This window comes from Balaenoptera physalus, assembly GCF_965194825.1.
Source record: "Balaenoptera physalus genome assembly, chromosome: 20".
Taxonomy (NCBI): Eukaryota; Metazoa; Chordata; class Mammalia; order Artiodactyla; family Balaenopteridae; genus Balaenoptera; species Balaenoptera physalus.
Window position 1 is genome coordinate 7,595,295 of NC_138901.1, and position 27,875 is coordinate 7,623,169.

General features: G+C 43.9%; 2 protein-coding genes across 8 annotated transcripts in view; one reads left to right on the forward strand and one right to left on the reverse strand.

Annotated features, from left to right (window-relative positions):
- On the reverse strand, window positions 1-3,603 carry H3-3B (H3.3 histone B). Its single transcript, XM_082440410.1, has 4 exons — window positions 3,451-3,603; window positions 2,835-2,972; window positions 2,562-2,715; window positions 1-2,457 (listed from the first exon to the last, which is right to left on the reverse strand). Exons 2-4 carry the CDS (start codon window positions 2,960-2,962, stop codon window positions 2,329-2,331), a joined length of 411 nt encoding a protein of 136 aa, XP_082296536.1. The 5' UTR covers window positions 2,963-2,972; window positions 3,451-3,603; the 3' UTR covers window positions 1-2,328.
- Window positions 3,604-6,943: 3,340 nt separating this feature from the next.
- UNK (unk zinc finger) overlaps window positions 6,944-27,875 on the forward strand; it is a 33,732-nt gene continuing 12,800 nt past the window's right edge. Inside the window, exons 1-6 of one of the 7 annotated variants that reach the window (XM_082440405.1) lie at window positions 7,325-7,464; window positions 11,467-11,723; window positions 12,013-12,178; window positions 12,304-12,406; window positions 26,341-26,550; window positions 27,580-27,756. In XM_082440405.1, the coding sequence (XP_082296531.1) occupies window positions 12,348-12,406; window positions 26,341-26,550; window positions 27,580-27,756 (446 nt within the window). In that variant the 5' untranslated portion in view covers window positions 7,325-7,464; window positions 11,467-11,723; window positions 12,013-12,178; window positions 12,304-12,347. Of the gene's footprint in view, window positions 7,465-11,466; window positions 11,724-12,012; window positions 12,179-12,303; window positions 12,407-26,340; window positions 26,551-27,579; window positions 27,757-27,875 lie in introns of all 7 variants that reach the window. The other 6 variants (XM_082440407.1, XM_082440406.1, XM_082440408.1 and 3 more) reach the window with 6 other exon arrangements.

Sequence of the window (27,875 nt, forward strand, 5' to 3'; positions counted from 1 at the left end):
GAAAGTCTAAACTTTAAAAACTTTATTTTTGTCTCATCCATCAACAGCACAGGATGCCTTCATGAGCTCCAATTTTTGCTTGCTTTTCTCTTCAGACTGTTCTACCACTTTAACCCATGGGTATTATAACATGTGGGCAGTTTCCTAGAACCAGAAAATATTTCTGCCTGTCGGCTTAAAAATTGAAAGTATGGAAGTGTAAGTTGCACTATTTTAGCAGATTCCAAGCTGCCCCGTAAAATCCTACCTTGGGATGCAGACTTGGTGAGAAAGTTTGTCGCCTACTCTAGCTCGAGTGGTAACTCAAGGAGACGCATCACCATAGCTGTTTCTCTACTTGTGTTTGGAACTGCCAGACACTCCACACCACATTCCACTGGCTAGGATTTCAATGTCCTTCACAAGAACAATGCAAGTAAATTGTCAGAATCGGTTCCAGAACTCATTATGATGCACCTTCTAGGAAACCAGTTCATTATACTGTATCAGATTTTGACACCTCATAAAAAGCTCACTAAATTACCAAGATTCCCAATCCTAATCTGACTTGCCTCTTTCCAATCCTAAACCCCTTAAAACCCTAGATTTGAAACTAGCCCAAACTTAAAAAAAAAAAAAACCCACCGAACTGTTTTATCAGAGCATAGAGACTTCCTCCAGCTACTGACTTCAAATTATACAGAATTCTTGTGTCTGATTGGTGGGGTTCTTGTGCCCATGTCTTGCTGACATACTATGCTTCACTGGTGGCCATCACTGGTCAAGAACACTAGTTTCATACTGAAAAAGCGGCTTAGACTAACTTAAGATTCTACACCTGTGGGCTTGTGTTAAAATAACTCGCTATATGAAGAGATCTATAAATGTGCTTCACAAACAGGTTCAGGAACAGACCCCAAATTTGAGTCCTGGAATTTCAAAGAAATTTACTTTCCTTCACAACAGAGGCACAGGGGGGAGAAGCATATTAATACAGTCTTAAGCCCACACTGCATATACAGCTGTCACGGCATTTTTATAGAGCAGAGAGCTGTTTACATGCTTTGTAGAAATATTTCTGTAAATAAATATACTTCATTTGTCTACCAAGCAAAACCTGAAATAAACTTAAAGGACCTAAATAAAGGATGTATTAAGCTTTCAACATTCAATTTAGGTTTTTGACACTTAGTTGGATAAACAAGTTTATTTGTAAATTTAGTCAACATACATAATTGACCTAAAAACTTCAATAGAAGGATAAATTTTAAAACCACTTAGAAAGCCATCTCTATGAAGTGATTTTTCCCAGGACCTTATAGCAGATGACACCATTTTAACCGGCAGAGGTTCCATGAGCTGAAGCTGTGTGTCCCTCCCCCACAGCAAGTTTAGCCTAAGGGTTATTATAATACAAACTCCACAAGGAAAAGAAGTTTGGTATTGTTCCCTCTTGGCAGAGAAAAACTCAACCTAGTTATGAGACCAACCACAACACAAAGAAAAGCTGCACTAACTACCGTATTAGTGACAGATGATGCTGGTGTGAATAACTTGTATTATATTCTAGAGCCCTTATAAATAAATCCCCCCGTTAGTGTCTGCATTATCAGCTAGAGGGTTAGTCAACATGTGGTAGAATGAGGACTTATGCAAGGTATAATGCGCAAAGCATTTTACTACGTATGAAAAACAAGTGCAGTCTAGTTAGGAGAAAACCAACCGGACTCTATATTACACACACCTTAATGACAAGACTCCCCACCACATGTGAATGTAAAACATTTAATTTAAAAATGTTGACACTACAATATATAAAATAGCTATTATAAATGCACATAGTGTATTCTATAGCTGCCAGGTTTACTTTTTTTTTTTTTAATAAGGAAACTGTAAGTTACACTGTGGTTAAGACTTGTATCTTCACCCTTGAAAAAGCCCACATTCTATCACAGTGATGTATGGTCAGACTTAACAGCCCCAATTGTTAAACACTTGGATCAAGTCATAACCAGTTTTATTGCAAAAGGACCCTGTACACATTTATCAATTCTAGTACCTTAATAGCTACCCAACAAGTCATTAACATACAGAAACATGCATCATGAGAAGCAAGAAATATCACCCATCCCTTCTGCATATTAGCAACTTGTCACTCCTGAGCAACAGTGCTCACATCACTGAGGTCTGTGAACAGTCAGTCACTTTTCGCATTCATCCTGAGTGAAAGATGGAATGACTTAAGTACAAATGCAACATATTATAAACAATTTCTTACAAAAAAAGTCACAAATTAAACCAAAGTATTTTACAGAATTTACTACAAAACACCATAAAAACTGCCTTCACTTAAGCCCTCTCTCCCCGTATCCGGCGAGCCAACTGGATGTCTTTGGGCATGATGGTGACTCTCTTAGCGTGGATGGCACACAGATTAGTATCTTCAAATAAACCCACCAGGTACGCTTCACTAGCCTCCTGTTGAGGACAAGAGCCACACTATTAACGCTCTCCGAGGAGGAGAACCGCACACAAGCCCTCCAGCCCTCCGCCCCTGCTACACGCAGCCTCGGCCACCTCACCTGAAGCGCACCAATGGCGGCACTCTGGAACCTCAAGTCGGTTTTGAAATCCTGGGCGATCTCCCTCACCAACCTCTGGAAAGGCAGCTTCCGGATCAGAAGCTCCGTGGATTTCTGGTAACGACGGATTTCTCGAAGCGCAACGGTCCCGGGCCTGAAGCGAAGAGGAGGGCGTAAAGGGACACCGGTTAACCGAGAGCGCAGATCAAGCAGCAGGAAGCGTCCCGCTCGCGGCGCGCCGCCGAGTCATTGTTTTCCTGCCGCGCTGCCTACCTGTAGCGATGAGGTTTTTTCACCCCGCCGGTAGAGGGAGCGCTTTTCCTGGCCGCTTTAGTGGCCAGCTGTTTGCGGGGCGCTTTGCCACCCGTGGACTTACGAGCAGTCTGCTTGGTTCGGGCCATTTTCTTTCACCTACGGAACAAATCCCTGACTCCGGGGCCGCGACGCTCGCCTCCCGGGATGCGGCGGCGGGAGTGCAGGGGGCGGGACGCCCGGCGCCCCTGCCCTCCCGCCTCCTCGCGCCCCAAGGCGGGCGGCAGATGGCCGAGGGCTGCCGCCTCCTCCCCCTCCCCTAATGACTCAGGCTGCAAGTAGCAACAGCCTCCCCCGGGAGGGGGGGCGCGGGGAGGAGTCACTTCCCCTCCTCGACGGGCGGAGGCCCGGCTGCCCGGAACCCGGCGTCGGGACCTCTGAATCACCAGCGGGAAAGAGGCGGAGACATGGTTCCGGAACGAAGCCCCAAGGGAAAACCAACCGTCCCCCCCCACGCCGGCACCAGCAAGCAGCCTGGGCAGCCCGCAGCAGCCGACACTCGGCTCTCAACAGCCGCGGCCCGCGACACCAACGGCTGACAGGGCCTCATGTCACGCGTAAACCCAAGAACACTTACCCAATGCCGAAATTTTACGCCGCTTCTCCGACAGCCGCGCCGCTCCTGCTGCCCAATGAAGAGCCGCAGTCGCCGAACTAATAGAAGAAGCTCCTCCGACTAACGACCAAACCGCTCTGCTTTCCAGGCCCCCCCTATGCCTCCGTTTTTATACCCACGCTTCACGCTGCGTCTCTGCGTCATAGGACCCTAATTTGCATACACCAACGACTTTTTCTATTGGCTGACGCTTTCGCCGACGCGCTGACATCCCCCGACACAAAGGCCGTGCTTCGGCCCCGTTCGCTGATTGGCGGACATCTAGACCACTGATTGGCTGTTAAAGTGGCCTAATGATTGGATGAATGGAAGGCGGAATGGACGAATCAGAGTTTAGTACTAAGCGGCTCTTCTGATTGGATAAAATGTAGCTATGTTTGGATCCTTCCCTTGGTTCCAAAGCTCTACAATAGAAAGTCAATGCAAATGAATTGCACTGGTCCCTATCAGGACTTAAGAGTCGGGACGGGAAGGAGCCTAACCTTATTTGCATCAAGCTAATACAATGCAGGAGGAGGAGAGGTTTCTTTAACGAAAATTTTGTAAATATTTTCCAATATTAAAAAAAAAAGTATTCCCTGTGATTACTTTTCATTAACATTTTGATAGGTACGTAGTGTAAATGAGAATTAGAATGCAGTAAATCATGTTATCTAACCAAGTATTTTATATATCAGGCATATACATTTTAATCAAAAGGGAGTTCTTTTGTTTGGTGGGGTTGGGTGGGGAGGGGTAAATAATAGATACAAAAAAACAAATGTCAATAAATTATTTTAGAAGTACAGTTTTGTATGTTCTTAGACTATCACAAAATACTTTGTGATTTCAAAATGCTTAAACAAGAAGTAACCCACTAAGCAACATATTTTTAAAATTATGTAATTCAACTGAACGAAATAACTACAGCCAGAATGGGAATAGTCAGTTCTAAAACAGTATTTGCATGTCCATAAAGAGTAAACAAAAGAAAACTAAATTAAATACGTTCACTTGTATTTAATGGTATATCCTGGAATGTGTTACTTCTGAAGAAACAGGGCAAATGTATAAAAATGGTAATCCCTACCTTTGCCTAAATGTCTTGAGTTGATTTTAATGTTTAGTTTTTCAGGTGACTCAGTTATATAAAATATCAAAGCAGGCTTAAGGTTAAGACCCGCCGAACAAAGCTCAGAAAATTGAAACAGAGTCTTGGGCATTCTACTCCGCAGTTCTTACTCTGGGTTCACCGAACTTATTTATTTATTTGTTGGCCGTGCCGTGCGGCATGTGGGATCTCAGGCTCCCGGTCAGGGATGGAACCCGCGCCCCCTGCAGTGGAAGCGCGGAGCCCTAACCACTGGAGAGCCCGGGAAGTCCCTCACCGAATATTTTAATTAAAATAAAACAGCAGCAAAACCAGGTACATATAGATTTCAACTCAGAGAATTATTATACATAAATACAAATATCTCAAAAATTTACTCCTGACGCCAGAGTTCCCCCTCACCATCAATAGTGAGAGAAAAAAAATGCAGTTTGAAAAAGCAGCTATGACAAAAAACACCTTTGACCCAACCTCTATTTCCAAATTCCTCTTGTTATTTCAGCCCTCTCAATCATAACACGCACAGTATGTATTTAATTATTATATATCTAAACTTTTATGTGATAATTCAGTCAACTTTAGTTTTCTGCCTTCTGCCCAAAGTTTAGGGTAGGGGAAAAATTAAGCTGTTTCATTCATGCCAGACTGAGAAGACAAACCAAGATGCCCTGTTCTCAGAACCTGGGTAAAGCCGAGAAACAGGGCGCTGGTTACATCTCACGTAAGAGGCTGTCAAATGTCCTGGGATGTAACCAGAAAAATACCCTGTCATCTTTTGTTGACTGCTCAGATGGCCTGGAGAAGGAATGGGCTCCTGAATTATCACCCATTTTGTGTTCCAAGGCTTTTCTAGGAGATCCAGAACCCTGTCTGTCCCATGCTTTCTACAGGAGAAATAGTCTAGTTATCCGCCGCGCCCCCCATCCCCGTCCCCAGTTTTGCTAATTACTACAGAAGAACTAAAACTGCTCCAGGAGAAACTAGGTATGAATTTACATGCATCCATTTAAGGATGATTATTGGAAACAGTTTGTCCCTCTTACTTGGCCGTCTTATCGCTGTTTTTCTTTTTCCTAAGTGGATGCAGGGGAGGAAAAGCAACACAGGAAATAGGGAACAACTGAAAATGTTAATACACTCAAAACAATGCAAAACATGATGCAGCATGTAGGCTACTGTCCTAGTTCCTGTTCTGTCAGACTTGCTGAGTAACTTCGCACAGGTTACTTAACCTCTCTGAGTTTTGGTTTCCTCTTCTGTAAATTAAGAAGTTTGGATGATATCATCTCCCAGTTCTACCAGTACACACTTATTCTGAAGCTCATGGTATACCCTTATTTAAAATCTAGCACTCTTAACTACATTTCTTCATTCAAATCACACTTGGGTATTTTGGGGATAACAAATATGCCAATTATTTGGATTTAATAATAGGAGTAAAGCAATACACAACTTTTTTGTCCTTTTGGAATTTTTCATCTTCAAATGCCCCTAGTGGTTAAACAACTGATTCGACATGTTTAAGAAATACCAGTTTCTCAACTTTGTAGGCTGACAATTTGGCTTCTGATGTGAAGTTACTCGTAACAAAATAAAATAGATATGTATCAGTCTTAAAACATTAACAATTTTCCATTCACCCCACCCTGCTTCACCCGTAAGGTTATTCGTTATTCGGAATGTGTTTCTTTAATGAGATTAACATTAGTTAACGTTATCTAATAAAATGTAAATTAGTCTGTAAAACAATGGTTTTAAATAGATTCAATATGGAAAACAAAGTTAAATAACAAATGTTAAAATATCTATGAAGAACTTCGCCCAACTGGCGGGAAGCGGGTAGGAGACATTTTCACCAGTAGAAACGCTGGCATCCGCAGCAGGAAACTGGAGTGGATTATAAATCGCACTCCCTACTCAAACCCATGTCCTTCCTCTGTACACTGTGATGCTTCTCGACGCCCCTGCAACTTGCCAGTGTACCTGAGACTATGCTAGACGGAGATTAAATTCGTCCTTGGCCCTTAATGTACTGGAAACAAGTTGGTCAAGCCAGGTGTCGAGTTGAGAAGGGACCCAAGTCGTGGAGTTCCAGGTTTCAGGGCTGGTAAAGGTTTACGGAGCGCCTCAGCAAAGGCGCAGGAACAGAGTATTGTGTAGTGTAGCTCTTCGTTATCAAAGGTTTCTTAAGCTGACTTCCAACGGGCAGACTTTCCTTCACGCCTCTCAGCTTGGTCCCACTGCAGGAATGAGGATGTTGGCGGACTCCAGGTGCCTGAAGCTCAAAGGCCCACTGCTCAGGGCCGGCATCAGAACCGAGCCCAGGGTGTGCTAAGTATGGAGGCGAGGTAATTGTTACACTGTTGGCAGTGCAATTACACTTGGAACCGTTTCCCAGCAGTCGGTAGGCCCTCCCTAGCTCTGGGCCTCTTCTACTCCAGGGGCTCCAATTTCAGGGAAAGGCTCCCCTACGAACCTGGAAACCCGCAGTTAAGAAGAAACGCAGCCGGACTGCAATCCCCAGAAACCGTCGCGGGCCCTCAGCATCCGGGAGACCGTCTGCAAGGATCCCTGGGTATTGTGGTCCGTTCCTTCGGCAGCAACCCTCTGCTGACGGTAAAATTCCAGCCGAACCTGGGACCACAACTCCCAGCAACCCTTGCTGCCGTGCGGGGGGTCTTCACGTTCTCGTGGCGCGGCGCAGGCGCACTGGGGCCTCGGCGCGGACCGCGCAGACTGAATAATAAAAGGGGAGCGGCGAAGAGGCAGGAAGACAGGACCATGTCGAAGGGCCCAGGGCCCGGCGGCTCCGCAGCTTCGTCGGCGCCCCCGGCCGCTACCGCTCAGGTGCTGCAGGCACAGCCCGAGAAACCGCAGCACTACACGTACGTAGAGCCCCCCCCGCCGCGCGCGCACGCCTGACGTCAGCGGCCAGCGTGAGTCACGCGCGCAGGGAGAGCGCGAGGCGGCCTCTCCCTCCCCCCTTCTTCCTCCGGCCCGGCCCAGACCGGTTCCAACCTGCTGGGGCCGGTCCCAACTGCCTCCAACTGCCACCAACCTTTGGTCGGCCGAGGGGCGGGAAACCCGGTCCCCGCCGCCGAGTGGGGAAGGCGGGAGCTTGGGATGCGGAGTGCACACATCTTAGGCCGGGCCTTCGAGGCCTAACTGTTCCTCAGACCATGAAACCACAATCCCAGGCACTTCTGGGGCGATAAGAAGTCTAAGATGCGACCAGAATGAGTTCCTAAGGGGCCAGCCCTAGACCCGCTTATAAATGACCGTTAGCGTGAAGTCTTGTCAGGCGACCCATGTAGTGTGCACAGGAGGCCTTTTGTGTCCGTGAGGCCCGTGTGTTGTCCACAGAGTTCACCCTTGCTGGAATTCACTTAAACAGTTGACCCAGCCCTAGTCAGGGATCCCGAGGCTGATGGGGTCCGAATGTGTCCTCAGGCCCAAGCCAAATGTGGCATCAGAGGGAGCCCCAAATGCTAATGCTACGAGAGTCCAGTAAGATGGGAAGCCTCTTCCTGGGAATCTGCTTGTGTCTAAATGTAGGTCCCTGTCGTCTTTTTATAATATTGCCTCTCAAGGCACTTTAAGCAACTACCTAGTGCTAGATGCTTTGGGAGAAAAAGAGAAAAAGAGGCAGGCCCTCCTGTTAAGCACAATGTTGGTTTCCATTTTCCCTGATGCTCTTTGAGTGCCCCACATCCCCTTCGTCTCCCAAGTTGTGTGCAAGTTTAGAAGGATCCCCAAGTGTACCTCAGTCTTGGCTGGAGATTTTGGAAGCTGGGGGTTGAACAGCCCTTAAGGGGAACACAGTAATGCTGTCTGGTGAACCAAGAGCAAGAAGCATGTGTTGGAGTAGAAAGAAGTAGACAACAGGAGCACTTGTTTGTCACTGATGGAAGTGAGACCCATTGGGAGATTCTTCTGGTATTAGGGAACATCGATTTTAGGAAGTGTATTGGTTTCTTCGTGAGATTCTCTGTTATTGGTTGAAATCATTTGAAACTTTTTGTGGACTTAAGTCTGACTCATGTTAACTATAACTTTTCTAATATGGCCATTTGCATTGCTTTCTTACTGGAGTTCTTTCTGCAGTCCTGCCGCTGGCTTTGGTGAGCTGGTCTTATCTCAGAATTCAGTGATCAGATGAATGGTGTGGTCAAGCAACAGTAGGGTCTTGATTTGGAAATCTGCAAACTTCACCTTATTGGAACTTATTTATAATCACTGGTTTGCTCAGATCACGTTTTTTCAGAAAAATACCGATAACATTTTGAGTTATGTGAATCTTGGTTTCAGCAACCTCTGTTTCTGTGTTGTGTTGTCATTGAGTATACTATGGAGTCTATATTAGAAAGGCTTTCTAATCGTTTTGGAATTGAGAGATGAAACAAGTCAGCAGCTGTGTGTGTTAAGATGAGTCTTTGTCCTCTTGATGCTCATTTGTTTAAAATCTGTCTTTCCGTTCCTTGTGGGTAAGTACAGAGTGATCAGTCTGGGCTCTTAAAGTGGCTTAGCAGCAGATGAAAAGCCCAGGCCTGATTGGGTGGTTGGAGGTTGGAGGTGTTCCCATCTCTTTATTTTCTATTATCTGTTCCTCTGTGTGTGTGTGTGTGCGTGTGTGTGTGTGTGTGTGTGTGTGTGTGTGTGTGTGTATGTCCAAAAATCAGAGATAGAAGTCAGTTGTCTTTCTTGGTAGATTTATGGGCATTCAGAAACCTTGATGATTTGGAAAGCTTCACTCAGGTCTGAGGAGCAGGGAGCATGAGGACACTGATGATGGCACGAGTACACTTGTTGGCTCTGAATTTATTTATTTAAGGTGGACCCATTTGTTTTCCTTGGGGGTTAGGAGACACGAACATTTTAATTTTTGATTTCAATATTTGCTATAAAATTTTGAGCTGCCGAGCATTTTTTTCATTCTCTTTTGTAGCATGAATTTCCAGAATTTGTTCCAACCTGAATATGACCTTATCTATTGCATTGATCCCATTGTTGAATACAGATATAGACTCCTTGTTTTTTTTTGAATGTTTGTATTTTTTTACCTGTCAAATTTTTTTTACATTTTAAAACTTTCTTATACGTTAATTTTGTGTATTTTTTTGTACCTGATGTTATTTGAGATTATGTGACATGCATTAATTTTGCAATAATCTAGAAGAGATTTGCATTAAAATTGAATCCCACTCATCATAATGTCAGTCTTGGCAAACACAGTTGAATCCATCAAAAGCAAAAATTGTGTTCCTGTTGGCTTGCTTCTTGCCCTTTATTCTTATACCACAACTAAAGTCCTAGAGTTTGAGCCCTCCTTTTCCCAATCCAAGAGGATTATTCGTAACATAGTTTGAAGGATAATTATTTTGTTTGTTTTCTTTTTTTAAGCTGTTGAATATTCTTACTTTAAGGGAAACTTAGAATTAATCCTTTCAGAAAATTGGTGTAGCCGGCACTTGTGCTAGACTTGAGGAATTCATCCCTTTTAGATAACGGTTATATCAGAATTTCCTCTGTTGTACAGTTCCAAGTATTTGATTAGCACTAAGTAAAATGATAGTATTTATGTATTAGTACTTTTCAACACAAGAACCACGTGACCTCTTGCTAGGTAATTTGTCTATTTTTTTTGACAAAGACTGAATTTAATGCAGCTTTATTTAGAACAAGTCCATCTTATATTTTAGAAGAGTTTTATAAAAACAGACTGAAGAATGGGAAATTTTGGAACAATTTACATTCTGAAATGTATCTACAAATTTAGCTAACTTTGGGCTTTTTTACTACATAACAATTATATTGTTAAAAGTGTATAGCTGAAAGGTCACCAAAAAACCTGCCATCTTTAATAAAACATCCCAGTTTTGTGATTTCCCCGGCCGTCCAGTGGTTAAGATTCTGCGCTTCCACTGCAGGGGGCACAGGTCCAACCCTCAGTGGGAACTAAGATCCCGCATGCTGCGTGGTGTGGTCAAAAAAATCCCAGTTTTGGGAATTTTCTGGCAGTCCAGTGGTTAAGACTTGGTGCTTTCACTGCCGTGGCCCAGGTTCAATCCCTGGTCCGGGAACTGAGATTGCGCAAGCCGCGCAGCACGGCAAAAAAAAAAAAATTAAGTTTTTGACCTCATTATTTTGACCCTATAAGAGGATATAAACCTCAAAGACGTTAAATCATTTTTGGATTCTTTTACCTGCAGTTGATTCTCAGACTTCTTAATTCTCTTGTATTAAAGGAAAATGAAATTCTAGTTTATTGACGGTTACTTGGAGGTTTCTGGCCACTGGGTGATTTCTTATAGGTAGACAGAGGATAAGTGCTTTATACCCTCATCTAGCCAGGTGTCATTTTAATTTAGGACTGTTTCCTGGGCATCTTTAAAGAAGAATAATGTAGCAGTACTTCCATAGATAAGCTACTTTGAGGGAAATTTGTTAGTTTATACATTATGTAAATGTCATGAGCTTCACTTGATTGCATCTGATTGTGTTTTGGAAAATCCAGGCAATGAACAGTATTTAAATCATTATTGCAGATTGCAGTAACTTTGTAAATACATTACTAGAGCACAACTTGTTGCACAATGGAAGTCATTGGAAGCATTGCTTAGCAGCCTCAGCAAGAATGAGTTAAATTACCAATAAACATTTCTGGATCTTGTTTACTTGTTTATCAAGGAGAACTAATTTCTTGCAGGACAGAAATTGAGAGCTCACTGTGGCCTTCAGGCAAGTCCACAAAATCCCCATTAATAAGTGTTAAGTGCCCATGCTAAGGGTAGACTCAATTTTAGCACCTAGTTGATATTTGCTATAATCTAAATTAATGATTAAAGTGAAGATTTGCTTAATGGTTAAGTTTTTTTGTTTTAATCCAGCTATGTTAGATACTAAAGAAGGCTTCCCCACAATCCATATGCATCTGCTTTGACTGGTGGTTTCTATCAACCTACAAAGACTGTGGCTTATTGGTGAGGGCAGCTGGACAACTCTGAGAGCAACTTAGAGAAATCCATCTTGGGCACACTCTATAAAGGAGCTCCTTCTCTGCAAATAGCACCCCAGATAAGTGCACAAAAGCAAGACACCCTCGTGGACCTACTTCCTCCCGCTTTCAACACCCTGATGCCTGAAGGTGAGGTCTCCTTCCTGTGTGTCTTAGAAGCCGTGAGCTCACTTAGGTAATGAGAGGCCTGCAACAGCCTGAGCACCGCACATCTGCAGGCTTTCCTACCAGACCTTTGCCTAAAGGTTATTTTTCTCATTAGGAGAGACTCTAGGTTAGAAGACTGATAAAAGTAAGGTTGCATTTAAAGCTACATTACTTTAAATAGAGAACTGATCTAGGGATTATTTTCCCAAGTGGGGACAATATTTGCTTAATCATAAAGTTTTTCATTTTGTTTTTTGTTTTTTTGATCCAGCTGTGCTTGATACTAAAGGAGGTTTTCCCACATATGCATCTTCTATATTTTGAAATTACAACTATGGACAGTTATGGCTAATCATAGTAGATTGTCTTCCCTTCTTTTAACACCTTGGATGAATTTTGGGGCACACTAATGTGTTATGTGAAGATGGATGTTGAATGTAAGTTTCTCTGCCATTCTTAGCCAATATATAAAAATTACATTAGCCTAATTGCTAAAAATGCCAAGGATTTGCGTTCAGTATCCTTCTGGACAATGTAGTTTTCTTGTTTTCTTACCATATAGATACTCTATAGATTCACCCCAGCCAGCCATCTTAAAATACCTGCATGGGCAACAGAGAGATCTACGGAGAAAGTTTGGGTAAAATCATTGCATATGAAAATAGGTATGGGGTTTATTTTGGGGGGATGGAAATGTTCTGGAATCAGACCATTATGATGGTTACACAACATGATGAATATACTAAAAACTAATGAAATGTACACTTTAAAATGGTGAATTTTTATGTTGTATAAGTTACATCTCAATTTTTTTTAAAAAAAGGGTGGTTATAATCAGTGTATATGAGTCCCTGCAACTAGAGGGGCCTTAGACACATGGGCTGTCAGGGCTCGGCAGCAGCATTCAGCACGGGAAAGCCTGCAGTTTGTGAAGAGCTCTTGGCACCCTTTTCCCAGCCTTCTCAATGGCTTCGTCTCCGTGTATCCATTCTAGGCGAATGCCTCCATGTTGTAAGTCTGAGGAGATTCTTTTAAGAAGTGAATACTCAGCAAGTTTGAGACTCCTAGTTGTTGGTAGTTGTACTTTAAATTGTCTCTGAATTGATAACCATTATAAAGAACAAGCACACTTTTCCCAATACCTTCATAAAATGAATTGCGTTTACTTCCCAGGGTGGGTGGGAGGTAGAAGAGGTTGCTGTTCTGCTAAAATGAATTGTTTCTGTTCATCAGGTATTGTGATGATTGTTCTAATGTTCACATGGGCATTTCTGTAAGAATAGGCCATGTGTTTTAGGCATTTAAAGTGATATCAATGGCTATAATATTTTCATTCAAATAATCACAACAAACTTTTAATATTTTCTCTATAAAATCCCTCAACTTTCACCCCTTTTTTCTTTGCCAGTGTGTAGAATTTGACAGCAGTATCAAGAGCTGATGAGGAGGAGAAGATGGAAAGGAGTCTAGCAACTTAAAAATCTCATAGCGTTCTCTGTGAGGTGACCTTTTTCCTGTTGGTGGCTCAATTTATTTAGGAGACAAAGAAGATACTAAGGCCTGTGATAGTATCGTCATGTCATATCTGAGCTTATTTTCCTCCCTTTCCTTATTCTTTACATCACAGTTTGCTTTTTGTGTTCATAAGTTGACTCGTTTGTTTCCTATTAGTATTTGAAACAACATATGGCCACCATAAGTCCTAACAAAGTGACTTCTAATGAGGAGGGGAAGACCCATGTTCCCGCCTCCCTATGAAATTTTGGCCTATTCACAAAACTACCCCATTGAAGAGAGATAGTTATGTTTAGGAAGGAAGAGGTTGATAAAAACATTTGGCATGGTGTTTTATGAGTTAAAAATTTTAAGTAGTAGTTTTTATATCTGAGCTTTTATTAATTTTGGTAAGAACATTACTATATCTTTTTTATTTCACTTCTACTGCTAAGAGGTGCCAAGCATCTGGTAGCCTGCCAGTTTAGGATTTGTGTAAGTCAAACAACATAAATTAGAAACTTGTACTTATATTTTCTTATTTAAAACCAAACAGAACAGATTTTACTATTGAACTTTTATAATGAATACATAAAATGAATATTAAATATCCAGTAGAGTACATTGAAGTTAACATTTCTGTTTTTGTTTTTAGTAACTTATTTTATGGTATTGTAATTATGGCCTGTCAGAAACTCCTGGACATACTTTCAACAGCTTCTAGAGAGCCACTTATGCTTATTTGTTGTTACTACTCTTGTTTTTCCTGTAGCTCATTTAAGAAAAGCATAGTTAACAGCGTGGTGTTTAAGACTAGTGACTCTAGGACCAGACTGTCTGGGTTTGAAGGCCAGCTCTGCCGCTTACTAGCTGTGGGACCTTGGGCAAGTGACTTCCCTCTTTGTGTGTCAGTTTCCTGATGATACCAATAATACCTGTGCCAAGGGGTAGTTATGAGGATTAAGTGAGTTAATGTATGTAAAGTGCTTAAAACCGTGCCTGGCACTTAGCACAGTGTAAGTACTATTCTTATCAGTATCTGAACAGTGCTCAAGTTACTGCTTTCAGTTGCACTGCTGCCTCCTTCAACAGCCTGTGGGTCCGTGTTGTCCTCAGAGCCTCTCTTCCGTATCCATTCGAATTTCACTTCATTCGCAGTTCTTATAGCCTCCATCAGCCGGGTTATATATCTCAGACAATGAATTTGTGTTCTCAACAAACTACTCTTTCAGGGATAAAGACTGTTGTACAGAAAACAGTGTTCAAAATAACACATCAGTTAAAATCTTTATACTAAAATGTTTGTCATATTGGAAGCTTTTGAGGCCAGCTGTTTACAGGAAAACTTTGAATCGAAACAAGGTGTTATCTAATTTAGGGAATGAACCAGGGTTTTCAGTATCCCTCACATGTTCTCCAAAATCAGTGATGTTGAGTCACTGATTGCATGAACTTTCCTCAGTTTTACCAGTTCCAGGATCCTTAGGGCAAGGAGAAAATTAATAGACAGAAGGAACCAGGAACACCAGCGTTGCACCGTTCATGGTTCTTGTTAGTTCTTGGGGCCGGGACATATCACAGGTATCAGCTCTTTCCCAGTGAGAATGGGCTGAAATCATTTGCCTGTGAGTGACTCCACCCCACCTTAAAGTGTTTGCTTGCTTAAGTGCAATTATAGGATTAAAGCCTGTCTTAAAGATTTAGACACATGCAGAAATTCACTAGATGCTTATTTTGTTTGCCTGAATACTATCTGGGCTTGCTTTTTCTGCCGGAGTGTTCTAAACCAGGATCACTTCAGGAGATAGCACGTTATCTTATCTTAAATAAAGATTTGGACAAATAATTGTCCAAATATTTACCAATAACCAATTTTAGCTTTATTTGGCATTGTTTTTTCAAAAAGCCATTTTTTTTGGTAACTCCTACTAGTGTGGTTATTGTCATAAAGTTGTATGGTTTCTGGGTTATGTTTGGTGTCAAAACAGAATGTGTATGTATATCCTTACAAACATTGAATCCAGAACTAATAGTTTACCTAAAGCTCTTCAAAAATGAGGAAAGATTTTTCAGCAAATTGTAAGAAATATTTATTTTTACACACACACACACACACACACACACACACACACACACTTGGATAAGTAATTTAGGATTCTTAATCTACTGCTTATCTACTCTTACAATATTCTCCTTGAAGTTAAAAAAGATTTTATTCGCAAACTTAAAAATGAAGAATCTTTGGTAAGTCATGAACTATGAGCTCTGTGACTAAATTTCTTTATAGGAGTTATGTATGGGGAAAAAAAAGTAGCCAGTAGGGTTAATATAAATATGGAAAACAGTAGATTATAGATAAGTGTCATTTGAGCCTTTGGACACCACAATGTTGTCTTCGACAGTGACTGGAATTTTTTGGGTTTTTTTGTTTGTTTTGTTTTTTCTTTCCTTTGCTAGTTTCAGAATCCTATCACATTGTGGCTAGATTTCAATAAGAAATATTTAAGAACAGGACCATTTCTCGCATTTTAAGATTCTGTTTCCATGATAAAGCTTGATTATTGCTTGAAATAGATGCAATTCGGATTTAATAAGACTAGCTGTAATAAAGATGAACAGCGGTGGCTTATTAGGGATATGGGTACATCTGTCACGTGGCCAGAGCTCTGCTACCCCTGTGTGAGTCTCATGAGCGGTGACCACTGGCTAGCCAGGAGAGCAGCTGGCTGCTCGGGAGCAGAGCCATGACCTTCAGTCTGCAGGGTGTCAGGGGTGGGTTTCTACTGTCAGCTCTGTCTGTTGCCCCCTTTTTGTTGGGCTCACAGATCAAGTCCCGAGCACATACCATCTCTTCCTGTTGCTTCTCCAGAGGCCATCATTGTCTTGCCTATGTGCCTTTTTATTCACATCTGACCATTTTACATATGTATCCAATCAGACTTTACAAATCATAAGCAGGATGAGATTCTAATAGTCATTTGTTTTACAAAAAGATTTAACCGCAGTTCACTTTTAACTTAAAAGAACTCTTCTGACTTATTAGCATCATACATCTTTCATTTAATTTTGGAAAAGCCACGATAACCACTAAAATCAATAATACTGGATGTAGTTTTCCAGTTTTTCTTTCTGCATATAGTTTACCTAATTGTCCAGTTATATATATATTTTTTTTTTCTTTCACTTAATATAGCTCTAGTTTGTACCCAGCTTTTGCCAAATAGTCATCATAATACCTTTTAGTTGTTTGAGGAAACAGAAAAAGGAATTTAATACATCTCTGTTTATCTCTGCACATTCTCAGCAGCAGTTACAGAGTGAGCCATCCCACTGGTTGCTTTTCTAGTCTGCATGTGAAGCTGAAGATCTTAAATTTAGTGTTGAGGGTGAGGAACAAGGCTGTGCAGACTTTGTGGGCAAGGTAGCTAGAGAAGTTACTGATTTCTTAATTGCCAGGACAAGCATCTAAGTTGCTTGTCTGTGTTTTGCTGGGTCCGTACATAGCTGTTGTGGACCAGGCTTGTGCCACTTGGGATGCTTTAACACTTTTGCTTTTTCTTGGACAAACACGTCCTGAACACCCGCTACAAGCTGGCTTTGTGCAGGGGTACAAAGATGAATAGACCTGGCTGTATACAAAGCAGTTGAAATCAACTGTGGTGGGGCCATACCTGCTGTATTCACAGTGTGGTGGAAACATGGAAGAGAGGGCAATTAATACCACTGGGCAGGGAAAGAAACTCTTATGCAGAGAGAAGCCAGAAGGGTGATCCAGACACAGGAGCAACATGATTGAAAGTATGGAGGTCAAAAATGAGGGGAGGCTATGGTGTGTTGAGCAGAGATCAATAAACTATGGCTCGTATGACAAATCTAGCCTGCTGCCTGCTTTTGTATGGCCCGTGTACTAAGAATAGTTTTTACATTTTTAATGGTTGAAAAAGAATATTTCACGGTACATGAAAATTATATGAAATTTAATTTTCGGGACTTCCCTGGCAGTCCGGTGGTTAAGGCTCTGTGCTTCAAATGCAGGAAGTGTGGGTTCGATCCCTGGTCGGGGAACTAAGATATCCCACATGCCGTGTGGCCCAAAAAATAAAAAAGAAATTTAATTTTCAGCATCCATAAATACAGCTTTATTGGAAACCACGGTCATTGGTTTAGATATTGTCTATGGCTGCTTTTGCAGTTTAACCACAGAGTTCAGTAGTTCTGATGGAGACCGGACTGTTGCTCTGCGTTGCTCTTCAGTGCGCTACAAATCATGGTGACACAGTTACAACTTGACAGTCTTTCCAGCGCCATGTGTGTCAGCATACCACAATGTTTTATTTATTCTTTATTACCAGTGCCTAAGTATCCCATCAAAATGAGAAGAGAAGAATGGACTTGGAATGTCGTGTTTTTAGGGCACAGGGGAGTGTGGATTTTCTTGTCGCTGAATTAGTTGGCAAAGCTATCTGTAATTAAAAAGCTGTGCAGAAAGAATCCATTAACATTACCAGACTACGTAGTTGTCACAATATTCCCAACTCATAGAAAGGCAACGATCAGAAAAATTAGAAAATTCTAAAGAGACTGTTTCATTACAGCAGAATTTCTTCACAAAAATGAAAACGAGGCTACAACTGAAGTAAGTTTCTGAGTGGCTCATGTGTTAGCCAGGCAAGGAAAGCCATTTACAGATAGCAAATTAATTAAATTATGTTTGAGGGAAGAAGCTGAAGAAACATGTCCAGAGAAAACAAACTTGTTTAAGAGCATCAGCCTTTCAGCAAGAACAATTTCTCAAAATGTTGAGGTCAATGGGAAAAACATCAGTAGTCAATTAGAAAACAAGGCAAATGATTTTGTGTGGTTTTTCTTGGCTCTTGATGTGTCAACAGAAGCTACTGTTGAGTGAGTTTTATTCATGAAGTCAATGCCGCGTTTGAAGTGACTGAAGAAGTAGCTTCTATGAATAGTCTACTTAAAACAACTACAGCTGAGGATATTTTCTTTTCAAAAACATTAAGAAAACACTAATTCACTACGGCCTGAAGTATAATCTGCTGATACCTGTTACAACTGATGATGGTAGGAATATGTGTGGAGCAGAAAAATTTAATTGGACAAATTTACAAAGCTTATGAAAACATAAGGTGTTTAAAGCCTGTGGTTATTGTATTATTCATCAGCAGGGACTCTGTGGAAAATACTCGAATCTGTCATGAGTTCTTGAACTGCTAGGATCAGTGATGAGCTTCACCCTCTCTTGTGGACTTAACAATCCTCAATTCCATAAATTTTTATCAAAAATAGAAGCTGAATATTCTGGCATGCCCTACTACACAACTAGATAGCTTAGCAGTGGTGAAGTTTTCTTGTAGTTTTTTGAGTTCAGGGCTGAGATTGAAATTTTTCTGAAAGAAGAATCATTCTCAACCACTATTACTGAATGCTGAATGGCTTTGGAAATTAGCTTTTGCTGCAGACTTGATAATGTTTCTTAATGAATTCACCCTAAAATTATAAGGCAAAACATCACTTATATGCAAACCTTATGTTGCAGTAAAGTCATTTTGACAACTAACGTTTGAAACATAAGTCATGTCAAACTGCCTTACACACTTCCTCTGCTGCCAGAGGTTAAAACAAAGGTGAGATCTCTATCCCTACACAAATTTACCATGGATATGATTTCATTGATTGGTTGATGCGTCAGGTCTTAGTTGTGGCGCGCAGGCTCAGTGCCACACAGCATGTGGGATCTTAGTTCCCCGACCAGGGATCGAACCTACGTACCCGCATTGGAAGGCAGATTCTTAACCACTGGACCACCAGGGAAGTCCCTACCATGGATATGATTTCTGAACACAAATTATAGTTTGAGCAGTGATTTTGCATCTTGATAGGAATACAAAGGAAATTTCCGTATTTCAAAATCCATGTACCTTTGCAAATGAGTTTATGCCAAACCTTCAATCGGAAGTAGTTAAAAGAAAAGCATCATATGGGGGGATATATGTACACTTACAGCTGATTCACTTTGTCATACAGCAGGAACTAACACAACATTGTAAAGCAGTTATACTCCAATAAAGATATTAAAAAAAAAAGGTATCAAGACACTAATAGAATTCTATAAATGTCTTCTAAGACCAATATGCTCAGTTAAAATCATGCTTGTAGAATGATATCAGTGTTTGTCAGTCTATGTGAAAAGACATTTTCAAAGGTGAAATAAGTAAAAGCTTATTACAGAATCAGCATTAACAGATGAACATTCGTAACCAATTTTGGTGAAAGGGAACCCCAACTTTGCAAATGTTATTCCTGCCACCCTAAATCCATTCTTATTAGTAGACCTGTGTTACCAAAAATTGTAGCCAATTATTATATTTTCACCAATAAAAATTTTGTGGAAATTTGTTTTTTCTCTTGTTTAAGTACGTACGTAATATCCTCAGTTTGGCCTTTTAACCCTCAAAGTCTGAAATACTTACTATATGGTCCTTTACAGAAAAAGGTTTGCTGACCCTGCTGTAGAGTTTAGCTTGCTGTTGGCAAGAGGAACAGGTCAGTGGCAGCAGGGGAGGTAGAGTCAGAGTGAGGCCATGCTAAGCACGATTCTAGAAGCAGGGGGGAACTAGATAGATACGGATTAAAACGTCAGCTACGTCCTCCGCATTGTCTCTAAATTTACGTGGTTTTGGGACTTCCCTGGTGGTCCAGTGGTTAAGACTTCGCCTTCCAACACAGGGGTTGTGGGTTCAATCCCTGGCCAGGGAGCTAAGATCCCACATGCCTTGCAGCCAAAAAACCGAAACAGAAAACAGAAGCAATACTGTAACAAATTCAATAAAGACTTTTAAATTGGTCCATGTCAAAAAAAAAATCTTGGAAAAAAATAAAAAGGAAAAATAGGACTTCCCTGGTGGCGCAGTGGTTAAGAATCCGCCTGCCAGTGCGGGGGACACAGGTTCGATCCCTGGTCTGGGAAGATCCCACATGCTGAGGAGCAACTAAGCCCGTGCACCACAACTACTGAGCCTGTGCTCTAGAGCCCGTGAGCCGCAACTACTGGGCCTATGCACCACAACTACTGAAGCCCGTGCACCTAGAGCCCGTGCTCCGCGATGAAGAGTAGCCCCGGCTCGCCGCAACTAGAGAAAGCCCGCACGCAGCAACAAAGACCCAATGCAGCCAAAAATAATTAATTTTAAAAAATAAAAATAAATTTATGTAGTTTTTCTAAGTCATCTCTAATACTTTAATGTTTGTTCAGTTTATTCAAATTCTTCTCACCCTCCTACCCAGAGGAGAGTGAAACACCCAAACAGATAAGCCATTGAGACAATTTAGAATAGGATTTAAAGTTTAGCTGGAGGGAATTCCCTGTGGTTAGGACTCTGTGCTTTCACTGCCAAGGGCGCCGGTTCGATCCCTGGTCCTCAGAGGACTAAGATCCCCGCAAGCTGAGCGGTACAGCCCAAAAAATAAAGTTCAGCTGGAAATTGAGCTGGTAGCAGTTAGCACTTGATTTAACACCTTAAGAGTGATGTAGGGACTTCTCTGGTGGTCCAGTGGTTGAGACTTCACCTTCCAATTCAGGGGGTGCGGGTTCGATCTCTGGTCAATGTTAGGGAGCTAAGATCCCACGTGCCTCTTGCAGCCAAAAAACTAAAACATAGAACAGAAGCAACATTGTAACAAATTCAATAAAGACTTTAAATACGGTCCACATCACAAAAATCTTAAAGAGTGATGTAATTTACTGAATATATTGTTAATCCCTTATGTTATCACTGTTGGTTTAATGGGGCAAGTGATTGAATTTTGATTTCAAGTAGCCTGATTTTTGCTGTTTTAGAATTTTGGAAAGTAAAGATAATCCAGTAAATATTGAAAGTATCATTTGATTTTTTTAAAAAAATGTTTGCATGTATTTGATTTTAAAAGTTTTTAGGGAAAGGTATTAGTTTTATAAAGCAGTTCAGTAATATGATACCTTATGATTATATTTGTAAAAATACTGGGAGAAAATTTACCAAAAGTCTAGCATTATTCGTGGTGGGATTAAGGGTGATTTTGCCCTTTTTTTAAAAAAAATATTTTTTAAAAAATTTATTTTTATTTGGCTGCATTGGGTCTTTATTGCTGCGTGTGGGCTTTCTCTAGTTGTGGTGAGCGGGGACTACTCTTCGTCCCGGTGCGCGGCCTTCTCATTGTGGTGGCTTCTCTTGTTGAGGAGCACCGGCTCTAGGCACGTGGGCTTCAGTAGTTGTGGCTCGTGGGCTCTAGAGCACAGGCTCAGTAGTTGTGGCTCACGGGCTTAGTTGCTCCGCGGCATGTGGGATCTTCCCGGACCAAGGCTTGAAACCCGTGTCCCCTGCATTGACAGGCGGATTCTTAACCACTGCGCCACCAGGGAAGTCCCCCCTTTTCTACATTTAAAAGTTTTTTGTAAGTGGGCCTGTTACTTGCACAATGATCCTTTACATTTACAAATAGACCATTAATAGGATAATTAATATGATGTCCTAATAAGGAGTGAAAGATAGCTTTGATTGAAAGTCAGCCCCTGTTGGGACAAACATGCGGGCGCTGCTCCTTAGTCAAGGTGAGGCTCTGAGCAGACTCAGTGTTCCTCCAACCTTCGTTGATCCTTCTGCTGGGAAGGACGAAGGTGTGGCTTTTTCCATCAGCTCTTACTGATTCAGGGCCTGAGTGGTTTCTTGACTCACCCTGGCCACAGTAGGTCACTGAGGCCTTGCAATTTGAAGCTAGTCCACGTTTATTGTCTTTTATCCTTGAGTGCGGGTATTCCTGGGAGATGGAAATGTGAAGAATTGAGCTCTGTGGTCCTGTGCGCCCCCCAGATCTTGGAGTGGGGCAGGGGTGGTTGGTGAGTCTTCTCTCCTAACCAGGGATTCCAGGACTTCTTGGTTTTCCTGAGAGCTGGTTGAATTGAAACGAGTAAGCCTCAGCCTATTTTCTTAGATCTTATGCTTTCAAACCTTTAAAATGGAAAGATCGGTTGGAGCTTAATGGAGACAGTTGTTCATTTCCACTGAAAATTTGTTTCATTTCAATCCATGAAAGTAGAAAAGAGTGATTTCTAAGTGCGTTTCTCCTTGCTGTCTGGACAGTGCATTGCTGGTTAGCACAAGGTTGGAGGGGTACAGGGAGAGTGGGAAGTTCTGACAACATTTTGGTTCCCAGGTGGAGGATGGCACAGTTCTGTTAATGGCTTAAGCAGAAGGTTAGACATTTCTCTCATTGATTATTGTCGGTTGAAAGTGGGTATTCTGCCTGCCTAGATTCAGTCATTTGGCCTCTTCTCTCATGAGAGGCTTTTCTGCAGGACAGTCCGCCCTATCTGCAGAGCTACAGATTTCCTGCACTGTAGTGCTTTTCACAAGGGAATAGGATTAAGCTTCCAGCTCTCAATGTCTGCCTGTGGGCGGCATCATAAAATTGTTGATATTGCTTTGTAGACTTTGCCTCTTGTGCGACTTCTTGTTACATTCATTCAGCAAACCTTGTCACTGTACTGGGTTACTACATGCTTGCTATCAAGGACTTTATAATCTAGTAATAGAGGAAAATGTACACATTATTAATATGCAGTGCAGGATAAGGACTATACGAAATGTCTAGAGAAAGTGCTGTAGAAGCTTAGAGATGATAACTTAGCTGGGGACAAGGGCAGGAGGGGGAGGATAGGTAGAGGTCAAGGAAAACTTCATGGAAGTGACGGCATCAGAAGATTAATTACCATTGAATTCAGCCTTGAAAGATTTCTACAGGTGAGGAAGGGGACATGAGCAAAGGCAGGGAAGTTAAAGATCTCTTTGCAAGACACCAGGGACTCCAGTGTTACTGGATTCAAGAGAAATGAGGCTGGAAGAGTACATTGGACGAGATGTGTAGGGCTTGAAATGCCAGGCTGAATAGTTGGTCTTTATCAGTGGCTACTGGTGGAAGCTAAAGGCTTTTAAGAAAGTGAAAATTAAATTTAGGTTCTGGGAAGAATGACGAGTACTGTGCAACATAAACTAGACAGGGAAGAGGCCGGATACAAGGAGACCAATTTATTAAAAGGTACCAAGTGCCTGACCCATGGCGGTGGGCATGGAGATGAAGAGGCTTAGAATGAGGTAATTTGTTGCCTCCATGTCTTTCGTCTGTGACACCTCTGCCAGCTGGAGCCCTTTGGAGCCGTAGCATCTGTAGGTAACACTGTGGACATGGCTGCCCCAGGGAAGCAGGCTCGCCAGGAACTCTCTTTCTCCGAGAGGACAGACTGTGCCCACAGTCACTTCTCTGGACTGCCTCCCTGGGTTTTTACTGAGGCACTGATACTAAGCAGGCAGACGCCACTCTTAGGGTTGCTAGATTTAGCAAACAAAAATACAGGATGCCAGGGACTTCCCTGGTGGTCCAGTGGTTAAGACTCCGCGCTCCCATTGCAGGGGGCCTGGGTTCAATTCCTGGTCAGGGAACTAGATCCCACACGCATGCCTCAACTAAAGATCCTGCACGTGGCAATGAAGATCCCGTGTGCCGCAACTAAGACCCAGCGCAGCCAAATAAATAAAAGAAGAAAAGAAACCCAAGCTATGCTTAAAAAGAAAAATGAAAACAGGATGCCAGTTAGATTGAAATTTCAGATAATGGATAATTTTTTAGTATAAACATGTCCCACAAAATATTTGATTTATCTGAAATTCCAGTTTAACTGGGTGTCCTGTATTTAATCTGTCAGTCCTAACTATCAATACTTCTCATTCTTCCCTGGCCCTGGGATTAGCTTCCTCTGCTCCCATTTCCCACCTGTTACCTCCTGAATTAGTCTCCTGTGGGTCAGGAGTCAGGTAGAGTATGTGCTCTGCAGGAGAGATCAGTCTAGCAGTTGGGGGGGTTGGTGTCCCAACTCAGTGCCAGGGTTTGATACTGCCCCATACTGTACCTGTGTACAGTATGCAGGGCAGATTTCTGTCTATAACCAGACAGAGAGGGAGACAGGAAGAAAGACCTTACGTTCCAATGTCAAAGGGGCTGTGAGAGGCTCTACAGAGCCTTCCAGGTTTCAACCCAGTGTCTCAGAATGTATCTGCAGCCTGGAGATGATATCCCTGAAATTTGGCTCCTCTCATACCTCACCTCATCCTCATTTCCCTTTTCCAGTTCTTCTCCTACCCCACTCACATTCCACAAAGGCGCTTGGAGCTCTTTGACTTATGCATACTGTTTCTAAGCTCATACAGTTCCCTTTGCCTAAAACACCCTTCCCACATTCTTCACCCACAAGTACCTCTCCTTCCCTTCCCCCTTCCTCTGTGTCAGCCTGGGTCAAGGATCCTTCCTCTGGGTTCCCAAAGAGCCCTCTGCAAACCTTCCTCATAACCTTTTCCAGTTGATTGATTCCACCTGTTACTGGTGTGTCTCCCATGAAAATATGGGCTTCCTAAGGATAAGGACCTGCTACGTCAGTGTCCTCAGTGCTCACCACCATGCCTGCACCTGGTAGGTGCTCAGTAAATAGGTGCTGAATGAATAGGAGGCTGTTTGGAAGCTTCGCTGCCCCTTAAACACCCTGTCTGTGTTCTTTAGGGAGCACCCAGCCCCAGCTTCCCCCTGCCCAGTACCCATGCCTGGACACTTCTCCACACTTCAGGGCTGGGAGGATTTGGGTTTTTTTGGCCACACCATATGGCTTGCGGGATCTTAGTTTCCCCGACCAGGGATTGAACCCGGGCCCTTGGCAATGAAAGCACGGAGTCCTAACCACTGGGCCGCCAGGCAATTCCCCTTGGCTGGGAGGATTTTACAGCACTCTTGTTAGCATTAAAGGAAACCTGTCTGGAAAGTCTCAGCCCTGGACCTACCTGTCCCCACACCTTCCATATGCCCAGACTGATAAGGCCCTGCATATCCTGGCATGAGCCAAAGACATGGGCTGGACCCTCTCGCCTGTTTCCCAGGCATTCCAGCTCCAGGTGGCTGCTCCCTCCACACTCCCTTCTGCACACAACCTTCTGTGCCTTCTAGAACCATCCTCCTCACTGGCATCAAATGCCTTCTATCCAGCCATTTGTTGCCTTCATTGCTAGGGCTTGAAGCAATGAATAAAGAGAACTGGGCTGCCTGCTTGTGCCCACTGTGTGTCTGTGTGTGAGTGTCGGGGGCGGGCAGTGGCGGTAAATCTAAGAAACCCTCCACCTGGACACAAAGTGAATGAAAACACGGATGGTATGGTTCTGTAAGGGGGTAAGTGGGTCAGGCCCTCCACTGGGTGGTGTGGGGGGAGGAGCTTCGGGTTGTCTTGGTTTTTAGATGCAGAGTAAAGGAGAGAGATGCAGGTAGGGAGGAGACTGGGAGGACAGTCAGAGCCCCCCAACCCCACGTTAGTCAGGATGGAAATAGAATACCTCAGCTGCTTCAGGTACTCATTTGCAAGACTGCTGTGGGAGGCAAGGCTGAGAGGGAGTCTCTTCACATGCTTCCAACATGAGCTTCACAAACATACTTGGGTAATGCTAGGAAATGTCTCTGGAAGGTCAGCGGACAGGACAGTGATGACCTGTGTCAGTGGTCCAGAAGGACACCTTGTGACCTGGGCTCTCAGCTCTAAAGCAGCAGCTGTCCTGGCCCTCGGCCTGGTGCCCCAGCCCTGCTCCTGAGACAAGTGAGGCCTCCAGGAATTGGCAGGCAGATCTGGGCAGCAGAGACCCTTGCAGGAAGTTTAGGAGAGGCTCCTTGAGCTCTGGTTTGCAGCCTTTTCCCTGTGATCAGTGGTTTGGCCTGGGAAACCTTGGGGAGCGCTCAGAGAACAAGCCACTGATGAAGCCCTCCTCTGGTCACCACGGCAGGCAGCTGACCACTGAGGGCCCTTGTGGTCTATGGTTCCTGCCCTTCAGGCTGGCTGGGGACCTGCGTGTTAGGAAGGATCCTGCTGCTGAGGGCCTGCCTTAGCTCTGGGTCTTTTCTGGTGTCTCAGTTGAACTAGCCCCCCAGAGTAGGGCTCTTGGGGGACTTGGTGGCCAACTTCTTGCTGGGAAACAAGGGACTTAACTCTCCGCTCCTGGCCCACCCTACTCGGGGGCTCTCCCTGCAGGTACCTGAAGGAATTCCGCACTGAGCAGTGCCCGCTCTTTGTGCAACACAAATGTACTCAGCATCGGCCCTACACCTGCTTCCACTGGCATTTCGTGAACCAGCGACGCCGCCGGTCCATCCGCCGTCGGGACGGCACCTTCAACTACAGCCCCGACGTCTACTGCACCAAGTACGACGAGGCCACAGGCCTCTGCCCGGAGGGCGACGAGTGAGTGCTGCCCAGCCTGCCCTCAGAGGAGCCCCCTGTCTCCTGGATCAGATGCCCTCAGAATAGTCCAGGCAGAGTCCAAGAAGCCAGCCAGAGCCTGCCTTTGGGGACCTGCTGCAGCCTGGCCCACCTTCCTATGGTTTGAACCTGGGTTCAGACCCCGCCATCCTCTGGGGGAGACCCCTTCTCCTTCCCCCACTTTTGGGAAGCCCTACACTGGCCTTTCTTCTGCTAAGCCTAAGGGCCACATCTGAACCAAAGTGGCTTCCTGGGCCTTCTTTCCTGGTCCCGTGCAGGTCACAAGGACCCTCTCCCCAGCCCATACTACCCACTCCATCCCATGCAGTCCCCACCAAGGCTGGCTGTTTAGAGACATAGAGCCTCTCTAGTTCCCCTTTTTGCTGACCCTAAATATTTTGCCACAAAGCTCTGTGAAGAGACAGGGCATAACAAATGACAAACATGAGGTGGCAAACCTGGGAACGTCACTGAGAGGGAGCACTTCCTGACCCTGCCTAACAAGGGTTTCAGCCGTGCAGCGGTAGTGATGGAGGCACTGCGGGGGTTCTGTGGGTGCGCCTCACTGAACCATCCCACACCAGCTCTTCCGTTTCCCCCAGGGGTCAAAGGCTTGCTCACCCCTCCCCCCAGCTTAATGAAGCACCCAGGGCCCGAGGGCGTTTGCTTCTCTGAAGACCCCTGACCTAGGCTGTGTTCGTTCTCCCAAGAGTGCCCCCCTCTGGAGCTTCTCTTCAGGACAGTCCAGGGCCCTGGCTGAGCGGTCTTTGAGAAGCTGAAGTAGGAATGCCAGGCCTTTCAGGCCCCACTTTGGGCTACAGCACCCACCTGCAGTGGGAGGGTGGCTCTGTTACCTCAGCAGGACTCGTCACTTGCTTGCCTCCTTGGCCCACCATCAGTACACCCGCCGGGTCACGAGAAAGCCTTCACCAGGCAGGGGAGGGCACAGCTGGTAGCCCAGGCTGCAGGGGGCGAAGGTGAGTGACCCCCACCCCCGCTGTTGTGTTTCAGGTGCCCATTCCTGCACAGGACCACAGGGGACACTGAGCGCAGGTACCACCTGCGCTACTATAAGACTGGAATCTGCATCCACGAGACAGACTCAAAAGGCAACTGCACCAAAAACGGCCTGCACTGCGCTTTTGCTCATGGGCCCCATGACCTCCGCTCCCCTGTCTACGACATCAGGTGGGCTGATGGCTGAGGGCCGGGGTGGGGGCCTGGCTGCGGACACGGTGAGTACCACCGACGGAGTGCAGGGCTGGCACTCTGGTTCCTTCCTCCTCATGCCCCCTCCCCGCTCTCTC

Excerpts from the sequence above, each read along its gene's own strand:
- H3-3B (XM_082440410.1), bottom strand. The coding sequence starts at position 2,962 with ATGGCCCGAACCAAGCAGACTGCTCGTAAGTCCACGGGTGGCAAAGCG. Across the intron at positions 2,716-2,834 it reads AAAAAACCTCATCGCTACAG|GCCCGGGACCGTTGCGCTTC; the intron begins GTAGGCAGCGCG and ends TCTTCGCTTCAG. Across the intron at positions 2,458-2,561 it reads CCGCCATTGGTGCGCTTCAG|GAGGCTAGTGAAGCGTACCT; the intron begins GTGAGGTGGCCG and ends TGTCCTCAACAG.